Source organism: Tripterygium wilfordii, chromosome 14 (genome assembly GCF_013401445.1).
Source record: "Tripterygium wilfordii isolate XIE 37 chromosome 14, ASM1340144v1, whole genome shotgun sequence".
Taxonomy (NCBI): domain Eukaryota; kingdom Viridiplantae; phylum Streptophyta; class Magnoliopsida; order Celastrales; family Celastraceae; genus Tripterygium; species Tripterygium wilfordii.
In genome coordinates, this window is record NC_052245.1 from 10,060,734 (window position 1) to 10,071,826 (window position 11,093).

Consider the following 11,093-nt stretch of genomic DNA (forward strand, 5'->3'; position numbering starts at 1 on the left):
TTGAGACTCTGATTTGAATGAATACATTTGAATCTACTCTCATCTCTCTCTTTTCATTCTTTCTTCTACCTCTCTATGCTTTTTTTTTTTCTTGATCTCATCTCTATCACTGATTGTTTGATGTCTTGCAACATATAAATTTGAATCAATACTTTACAGCAGCTTTGGTCTTCACATACTTCTCCAAAATTAGCAATAAAGCTTGAAGTTGTTGATGTGGATTTTCATAAGTGTACGAAATTGCATAAATCATAAAGTGAGAGAAAAGTGTCAAATCTACATGGATTCAGTATTTACTAATATTTGAAATTTGAATAATTTTAATTCTACTTGGCCGAATCGAATTTATTTGAGTTTTATGTAAGAAAAAAGCAACGAGTCACAAACAAGTAACGCAAAAGTATCTAATCAATTGAAGAGCTAAGGTATCCAATTCACTCAACTATAGAAATAATATAAACCAAATTCGCTCTAGCCATGTCAGTTAAGGTTTGTTATTAAATTTGATGATTGAAATTCCCTATCAATCCAAGACTCTCTCTCAAGTTATATCAGAATTTACCCACACATGAATACCTATGATATTTCTATATAGATTTAATCTCATGCAAACACTTTAAGCTCTATGAAATTTCAAAAATATCACACAAATCACGCCGCACTTCTCGGGTTACATTCAACTTATGGTATTTATCACATGAAGCAAACATTACAAATCATCCCTTAGTCTCATTATAATCAACAAATAAACTGAACTGCGATCAAGCATTCAAAGGTATTAAGAAGAAAGATAAATACTCAAATCCAAATAATAAATTCAATTGACATAAATCATAAGAATTTGTTCACATAGTTGAGCTACATGGAGGCCTATCAAAATAGAACTAGTTCATAATTAAAGAATACAAAACAGGATTAGAGATTGAGTGTCCATGGAAGAAAAACCAAACACTAAAGATTGCATGAACGGAAAAGCTTTTTCGTCTTCACAACTCTTGTGGCGGCTGTCTCTCCAAGAATCATCGATACTTCCTTTCTATAGTGATGGTGGCGATACAATTGCAAGATTTTCAGTAGCGGTGGTGATGGATCTTCGGTGGTGGTGGTGATTAAGAACATCGGATGGAGTATGTTACTGGCGGCTCTTGCTCACCAAATTGGGTATCTAGGGTTTTAGGGAAGAAGAAACATAGTCGGGATTGAAAAATGGTAGGGATCTGGGGTGTTTTGAGAGTGAGCTTTTTGACAAGAAATTTGGGTGCACATAGTAACTCGTGGGGTGCAAATAGTCCTACTCATATTTGCCCCAATTTGAGACAAGTGAGATCAGTCGTTGGATTTAAGTTTTAAAATCCAACGGCTACTCAAGCTTCTATTGGACGCACAACGAGCGCAAGTTTAGCTCGTCAACAATAGAGTTCCAATTTCGCTCGATGCCCTTGATAAAATGCAATAAAAAGCTGACAAGTAAGAAAGAAGAATTTATGGAGAATTCGAACTTATTTTGATGAATAAAACATCCATTTAAATCATAAACATCAAAATGAATAATCAAGTTAAACAAAAAGAACACATGCAAAAAGATGTTTAAATAACATGCACATCAGTTGTTCTATACAAAACTCGACTCTTTTCAGGCTTTCATGCATAAGAATGTGTTTATCCAATACCAGTAAGTGGTTTTTGAGTTTAAAAAGGCCTCATGACAAGGTTCAGAACAGGAAGGGATGGGCTGTTGGTGTGAACCCAAGGAGTGGATATGAGTGGTGGCCACCCCATGTGTTTTCATTTCTTGGTAAGTGTGATGTCTTAGTAAGAGGTTACAAGGTGTTGAGACCCCTAGAATTTCCAATGGAATTAGACACAAATGCAGTTGTTTTTAATGTTGTTGTTTTGAAATTAGTGCTATTTTCGAACTGTCAAATCTTTGCTCTCAATACAAGCTGAAGAAAGATAGAGATTGCACACAGAATGCCCACTAGATCAAAAATTGACTTCAGCACATATTTTATGAGTGAGAAAAAAAATGAATGTGTGGTGGTGAAGAAACTTTGGAGGGGCCATTGTGTTGAGGCTTTTCTGCATGTGAATTCACAGAATGGGTCCTCATATGGGTTGTCTATACTTTCAAGATTTTCTTTTTGTGAAAATAAAAGTAGTATATCCAAAACAAAAAAAGATTTTGGCTGCATTTGATTGAAAGAAACTTCATAGTAACATTTTTTTAAATGCTTGCAGGGTGTTTGTTAAAATGTCTCACAGAAAATACTAGGTGACTGCAAAGTGGATATCAGTGAGGATACATGTTGGCATGTTCTGTAACCAAAACAGGCATTTTAAAAGCTTGAAATATCTTTCAAAAACCTCATATAATCTATTACTTCACCAGTACTATTCATCTCTTCAAATTGAAGACTCACTAAATCACTCTTATTCATCAATTTGTAGGTATAGCTGATAGACATGCAGAGTAACAAAACAACAAAAGACTAAGTACAAGAAGGAGGAGGAAGTTCTTCCATTTCTTCACACATCTATCATTCAAAGGTAGGTATAATGCTCACACTTGTGCTTTTTTCTTGGCTGTTACGTTCTTTCATCTCTTTTTTTGGTAAACGAGAAGGATAGCATGCAAGTTTTGCCCTTTGAATATTTTGAATATTCGATATGGGCCTAAACTCAAGTCATCAGGCTTGCGCGAACGTTCTTTCATCTCTTTTCTAGGCTCTTAGTAGAAACAGGTTTAGTTTAGTGTCTGATAAAAAGCTATACTGCATATGTTTTCCTTATTCTGCTGTCAAAATTCATAAATGTGAAATTGTGAAACTTTAAATGGCTATTATGTTCTCTCTCAAGAGCAAAGATTAAAAAATTTCCTCCTGTTTTATCCAAACACTTTAGTCTGAGTCTCAGTCTTCGGTGTGGGCACTGTCCATGTGCAAGGAAGGCAGCATGAAAACATAAGAGTTAAGGACCTATTTCTTTGTTTATGTGGAACAAGTCAGTCAGGATCACTACTACTGAGATTTTGTTATGCCCCTTCATAGCAGGCCTTGGATCCACAATATTTAACGGACCCAGACCCCCAGTGGACCAGGTGGTGGAGAGATAATTTGAGAAACAAACCCATCAGCTGTATTAATGGCTAGATATACTAGAGACATATAGTAGAAAGAAAGGATCTTTAGCATTTGACTTGGATAATCAAATTGTGATTTTCAACTAGAAAAAAATCAACAAGTCTCATCTTCCATTTTTGTTTACATTAGTAAAAACCCAGAAATTTGTCTTTGGAGAGGACTCCTTCCTATGTTTCTTGTCTTGTGCTTTACATTATTTACTACTGCTGCACAAAATCATGAACAAAGTAGAATGAAAACAGATCTAGACAATGTCATGGTACTAAAAATGTGAAATGCATCTCCTATGCCGAGCCGCGACGGATTTCTTTGTCTGCTTAGTTTCTTCTTTCCAGCATTTAGCAATGTCAAGTGCCACACTGATTGCATCTAGAGATGCACCAGATAGACCTCTCCTTGTGAACCCAACTGCATATAATCCAGCCTTTCCTTTCCACCCATTTGGGAATGGATTCTTTGGGATTCCATCTTCAGAAAAGAAATCATTGTCCTGTACAATACACATGCAAATCAAAATTAGACCAAATTTGTTCATATCATGCCAACTGTAAGATTACTTAACAGACAACTAGAACCCACATAAAACCCTCCTCTGACAGAGTAAATAGACAACAAAAGAACCATTGAAGACAGAGAGACAACAAGTCCCCTGTTTTTTTCCTGGTCGGAAAACAGAATCTGCATACAAAAGATTTCTGCAGGTTGACAGCGGAGAAGAAGCTATTTGTGAATAAAGACAAGAATAACAAGGAATCCAACTTAAAATTTCCAGTAAAAAGGAAAGTGATAGTAACAGTAAAGAGAATTGTGAATCCAAAATAGTAAATCCTAACTTCCATAACCGTCACATGAAGAAATTCAAAATACAAAACAAGGGACCTGCTCACCTTGAGCCATGAAGGCACATTGCTGCGATACCCAGTAGCCAAAATTACAGAATCAATCTCCAGATTTTCACCATTAACAAGCTCCACTCTTCCTGGGTAAAATCTCTTGATTCCAGGAACAACTTTGATATCTCTGGATCGTATTTTGGCTAAGGCACCAATGTCCAATACAGGGGTCTTTCCTGCAATGTTCTTGAGCTCTATAGGACCTAGAGATGGCCTTTTTAACCCATATTTCTGAACATTTCCAAGAATTAACCTTGCAAGAACCAACAATATCTTGTCCACCATCCAAAGTGGACACCATTTCATCAAATTTGCTGCTAATTCAAATGTCGATTTCCCAAGAACTTCCCTTGGTAATACATGAACCTGTTAATTAATAAACAACACAAATTTTATTATCTGAACTTATAAAAAGTAACCTTGGTACTAGTTAAATATATATATATGTATTTATGTACTTACAGAGCTTCGGACAACCATTGAAGGATGTGCATTGTGGTTGAAAAGATCAAGAGAGACTTCCATGCCTGAATTTCCACAGCCGACCACAAGCACGCGCTTGCCTCGATAACTTTCACCGGATTTGTATTCACGGGCATGTGTAACATTCCCACTAAACTCTTCCAAGCCATCAAAATCAGGCACAACCTTTTCAGCATTCTCTCCTGTGGCAACAACAAGCCACCTACAAATGTAGTCAACCTCCACAGGATTTGAACCACTTGTGGAAACAGTTTTGACCCTCCACAACCCAAATGTTTCATCATATTTAGCAGATTGAACTGTTTCATTGAAATGCGGGTTTATGTTGAAGTGTTTTGCATATGATTCTAGATAGTTAATGAACTGATACTTTGTGGGGTACTCTGGAAAGTCCTCTGGGAATGGAAAATTGGGTAATTGACAGAATCGTTTAGGGAGGTGAAGCTTTAAGCGATCGTAAGTCTGGTTTTGCCAAAGAGAGGCAATGCAGTGAGCTCTTTCAAGGACAATGAAAGGCACACCTTGCTGTTTAAGACCAGCAGCAACAGCAAGACCTGAAGGACCTGCCCCAACAATGACAGGCCCATTCACCCAAATACATCTCCTAGAGAAGAACAAGTCTTCATGATGTTGATCCTCACCAAATGTCTGAAACATGTTTGATATGTTCAGACAAGTAGTGGTAGTAGTATTATACATATCAGACAAAATTTAGTAAGATAAGTCAGAAGCCAAAAGAAAGAGAAGGAATTGGAATGATAGAGATATATGAAATGTTTTTGGTGTATTTGGACAAGGAGGAGTGGAGAGGGAATTTTGTTATGAAGGTAGTGAACAAGTGATGTGTTTGTTGTGGAGAGGGAATGAGGGATGGAGGGGTTTAAATAGGGGGAGGGTATTTGGTCATGAGAGAGGAGGCATGTGATTGAGTTTTAAAAAAAGTTTTAAGTCCAAATGATAAGCTTGGATGCTACCTTCCCTTTTGTTTATTTCATTGATTTTGCTCTTAATAAATTAATGCATGACTCTCAACATTACTCATTAAAACTTGTTTGTTGGAGATTGGTTGTATATATGGTATGCCTTCTCTCATTTTTGTGTTCAATAGGTGGAGATGATTGTGGAAGGACTTATTTGACAATTCTTGTATTTCAATTCCATGTGAGATCTACCAAAGTATATCATATGAAAGGGCTGATGCAATTTTTGATTACTGAAAGAGTTGTCAATTTCCAACTCGGTCATACTCAGTCATCAAATGTTCATACGTTCCAATTTGGAAACCTAAAATTGAAAATTGTTTCAATATACATACACGGACAAATTTGTGACTGTTCAGGTAGATTCATTATATCGATTGTTTATGCTACATCAGCAGTTTGACTGTCCGAAAACTCAAAAATCTTCCCGAGTGTGCACAATAGAACAACTTTCAATTTTACATTCTCAAGTTGGAACGTTTGAACATTTGGTGAATGAATTGGATCAAAAGGTGCATTACCCTAATGAATACCCGCCACACGGGATGGGGGCCCAAGTCTAACATCACAAGTTTGAGCCTAACTCTTTATTGAAAACTCATGTTGACAATAGGAGATTTGTCCTCCCTTATAAACTAGACTCCAAAGCCTCCATCTTTTGATGTGAGATTCTCATCATACCCCCTACACTTTGCCTCCTAAAACCAAACACTCTAGTTTGTTTCACAATACAATACAAATCAACTTATTGTCGCATCCTGCATTCATCATATTGAATCAAATTAAATTTGCATGAAATTGTGAAGCTAATTATGTAGAGTAAACTCCAAGTTTCTTCGGTCGACCTCAGTAAGATGTTTGTCCAGAAGTAGCTAGTGTATCAAATGTAGGAGTCAAGCCAAACTGAGTTGCAGACAGAGGGAAAAATCCATGAGTCTTGTTTTGTTTTGTAGATTTTACTAGTTAAAAGTCTTTGTAAAAATAATCTTCTTCCCATTACATTGTTGGTCCTTAATTAGTTATGAGACAGGCCTTTTGTTTTAAGGCAATATACAATATTCTGTCCTCTCTGTACAATGTTTTTTTTCTCAAAATTCAGTGAGCTATCCATGTGTGTATTAATGGTGGAGTCTATGTCTTTTAGGTAAATTTGTACAGACCAAGTTAATTGCTTGTCTTCTCCTCCGCGTAAATCATCCAAGATTTCAATGATTCAATTTTTGAAGGTAAGTTGTATTGTAATTTCTTGCTTTCTTAATGTGTGAGTACTCCGTTATTGTATGAGGAGCCATTTTTGGCAAATTTGATGGGAGACCCAATTTCGACTCGACACAACAACACACGGTTATAAGTCTCTCAACTAAAATAGGGAAAATTTGAGATAAATCGTTCAACTAAAAAGTTTTGTTCCAATATATCGACAATCAAATAAGTTTTGTTTCATAAAATTCATGAAAGTTAAAACAATATGGGAAAATTAAGGATAAGTCCCTCATTGAAAAGTTTTGTTCCAATAAGAACACTCTTAAAAGTTTTATTTCATAAAGTCCATATAGTTTGAACTAATATTCCAAGAAGAACAAAAAGTCAAAATATATGGTTTTATTGTCTAAAATACCCTTATCTTCATCCTCAAACATGGCACATGCCCCCTACACATGATTCATCTTGGACCTCCGCCTGAAGTTTTGTATTTGCTGCTGGAAGCTTTGTCTCCGTCCCTCGTGGCTTATTCGAGAGTTCTATGGCATTTTTTAGTGATTTTTCAACCGGATTTTTGTTGTGTTCGAACTAGATCTATTCATACTCACCACGAGACTTGTAGATCTTGTTGTTTTCCTTCAATTTGTCATCACTTCATTATTTTTGACAATTTATGTGGTGATTTTCGTGGTTTTTTGGTTCTGATGAGAGATATGCACTACAGGTGACATGTTATCTGTTTCGATTATTTTGATATCTGTCATAATGTTATTTGCCTTGTTAAAATGTTATCTGTTCTTAATGAAATGTTATCTGTTTAAAGTTCCAAAAGGACCAAAACCGATAACATATCATAACAGATCCAAAACAGATATAATATTTGCATATTCATATTTGATTTCTGAAGAATATTGACAGATACAAAACATATATAATATTGACAGATATAAAACAGATATAATATCTGCAGATTCAAATCCGATTTCAAATGGAAAAAAAAAAGTTTGAAAAAGCAATAAAACCTCAAAGGTGATGCGCCTTGGTCTGTGGAGTTGATTGGAGGTGATGATGTAGCCGGCGTTCGTCGTATTGGCCGAATCTAGCTCTTTTTTCAAATGGTGACCATGATTTCACGAAGCTTTTTTGGTGACTCAAGTGATTGTTTACTGTTGGTGATGACTGGGCTTTGATCGGACTGACCTAGAGCTTTATTTCGATAGTTCGTTCGTCGAAAATGATGGTCGGACGACCAACTTCCGATACGGTGGCGCAAGGAAGAAGAAATAGGAAGAAGAAGAAAGGAGGAGGAAGAAGAAGGAGGGAGGGTATTTTGATAAGTTGTTAGGCTTTGTCCTTTTTTCTAAAGGTTTTTTTAGATTGTCCTTGTTGGAATACAATTTTTAAGTTTTGTCCTTATAGATAAAAACCCCAAACAATATTTTATAAAGGGCAAAAAGTTATAAATATTTATTTTGTTGACAAAATATCCTTATCTTCTCATCTTCCTCATTTGATACCCAAATCAGACCTTCCTTCTCCGACGACTATTCCGGCCAGTTAATGGATGGGAATGATGCACCTAAGTCTGGGTTACACTCCCGTGGTGGTGGCTTGATGCGGTATTGTCTCCGATGGCTGGATCGGGTAATTTTCTTCACGAGTGGCCAAAACTTAAAGGTCAAATTCTGGTGAAATCAGCAGTTGACGGTGGTGAATGATGGCTAGGGACTGATCGTGGTGCTCAGACACTTCTATTTGGTAGGTCGACGGCTGATATGGATTTAATTGCAAGCGCACGAACGCACAAGTAATAAAGAGATGAGTAAATTATCGTTTCTACTAGGGATGTGTTAGCAAAAGAAATCAATGTCAAACAAGCAATAATTATGCAAATTGGGTAAAAAGGATTAGCGATTGGTTTTGATTTTAACTAAACTAATTAAAAAGAACAAAGACAAATCAAACACAAGTATGTAATCGAGGATGGAAAGCACTAGGGTACTTAACTTCACCTCACTCATCCAATTCAATTCCCTTGGTCCCTTGATCCCTAATTCATTTCTCTATAATGACAATCTATTTCCCAACCTATTCAATGTTCTATTGCTAGATACATCAAACGTATTTTCAATATAAATCCATGTTATTCCTAACAATAGGATTAATATATCAAAAACCCATTAAGAACTATGAAAATCATTTAACGATTTCATAAGTCACAAACCTTTATTCCTATGGTTTATGCACCCTATGTCATCTATGGCTTGAGGTAAACCCTAGATATCTCCTTCCGGTCTCAATCTAGGCAACAAATCAATTGAACGATGACTAAACATTCAAAAGCATTAATCACACCCATAGACAATCAAGAGAGAGAGAAATCAAGAAATAAGGAAACCAAGTTTATTGAATCTTTAAGGTTTGGTTACATTAAGACCCTAGTAAGAAATCTAGCCACTCATGGAAGCAAAATACATCATTAAACAAAGGAAATCAACCATAGAAACTAGGATAGAAAAGGAGAGAGAAAACCCCCTTGTAGACTCTCTTCTTCTCCAAGCTCCAATGGTGGCTCCGAGCTCTCCAATGGTGGTAGAATGAAACCCAGCTCCAAGAACTCCCCCAAAACCCTATTTTATGCTCTTTTATACTTCCCCAAACTCTTATGTCGTTTCCAAAACAAGTTGGGGTCGTTTTGGCTTAAAAACACGTGAATTTGGAACTTTTTCACGAAACTGCGCATGTTGTGAATAGTACCTCTGATCGATCGGGAATATTTCCGATCGATCAGAAATACAATCTGTCTCCACGAGTTTTTTGGGTATTTTGGCAGGTCCGATCGATCGGAAATCAGTTCTGGACTCCAAATCTTCATTTTGCACTCTTTTCCTTCCTTTCTTGCCTTGGCACCTACAAGATGCAAATATAGTTTTCTTAGGCAATATCAATTCTTAATCAACTCAAAATGGATGAACTCATGTGTAAAGGATGCACAAATGTATGTATATATTTGGCACATCAACGGTCTTGATCGATGTCCGGACGGTGGTAGTCAGTCATGCCCACGAATCTGCGTCATATATTATCTGTTTTATTATATCTATTTTGTTGGATCTTTTTGAATACTAAAACACAATGATTTCATTTGGTAATGTCGTCATAATGAAGGTGTAAAGACAAAGATTTCTTTTAAATAGATATAAGATCATAGGATCCAAAAAAGATATAATATCATCAAAACATATATAATATCAGCAGATCTGAAACAAATAACATATAATCAACAAATAACATATAATCAGATCTAGAAACCAAAACAATTTTCACTCATTTTATCTTATCGAGTTCCAAATATGATGCGTCTTGGTCTAGTGAGTTGATTGGTGGTGGTGACGGTCGCCGACGTTGACCGGATTGGTCGGATCGAACTTTTCAAACGATGGTCCATGATTTCACCAAGCTTTTCCGGCGATTCAAGTGATCATCGACAATCACTGACGATTGGGCCTGACCCATGAAGCTTCATTTTGGTTTTTCGTTCTCCAAAAACAATGGCCGGATATCAATATTCTCCTATAGTGGTGCAAGGAAGAAGAAGGAAGGACATTTTAGTAAATTTATAACTTTTGTCATTATTTTTTTAAAAAAATTTGACTCATTTTTATAAGAACACAATTCTCATATTTTGTCACAAGGTTGTTCTAGAAAACAGGGGGAGCTTCACAATTTTGTTCCTGCAAATTAAGGTCTGTTTGGTATCACTTTTGTTTTTTGTTTTTTGTTTTTTGTTTTAGTTTTCAAAAAATAGAAAATAAAAACAAAAAATATTGTTTGTTTGTATTTTCTGTTTTGGTTTTTATGAAAACCAAAAACAGGTTTTCAAAATTTTTGAAAACAAGAAAAAATGGTTTTTAAAAGTTTTGGAAACAGAACTAATTACACTTATTATAGATTGCACTTTCTTTAAGATTTCAGATTACAAATTGCACAGATATATGAAGATAGTGATCAAATATACTTTGGGTTATTGTTTTATTTCTTATCTTTTTTTTTCTTTCTGCTGATGTTTTTAATGGTGAAACACGACAAATGCTGCAGTTATAAAAAATATAGTGGTGTGGATATACTCCATTATTATGAAAATAAAAACGTAAACACATTTTTTTTTTCAGTTTTATGCTTTTAGTTTTTGTTTTCAGTTTTAAGTGTTCAACCAAACAAGTTTCAATTTTATGTTTTCATTTTATGTTTTATGTTTTTGTTTTTTATTTTTGTTTTCAAAATTTTTGGAAGTGATACCAAACACAACTTAAATTTGTCAAAATAGTGAAAAGATTGCATGCAACACATTGTTTAATATATAAATGAATTTGTTATGCATACATATATGATAC

General features: G+C 35.4%; 1 protein-coding gene across 1 annotated transcript; it reads right to left on the minus strand.

Moving 5' to 3' along the window:
• Positions 1–3,365: 3,365 nt before the first annotated feature.
• Positions 3,366–5,215, minus strand: LOC120015689 (probable indole-3-pyruvate monooxygenase YUCCA3). Its single transcript, XM_038868218.1, has 3 exons — positions 4,496–5,215; positions 4,028–4,399; positions 3,366–3,630 (listed from the first exon to the last, which is right to left on the minus strand). Exons 1-3 carry the CDS (start codon positions 5,213–5,215, stop codon positions 3,403–3,405), a joined length of 1,320 nt encoding a protein of 439 aa, XP_038724146.1. The 3' UTR covers positions 3,366–3,402.
• Between the last annotated feature and the right edge of the window lie 5,878 nt (positions 5,216–11,093).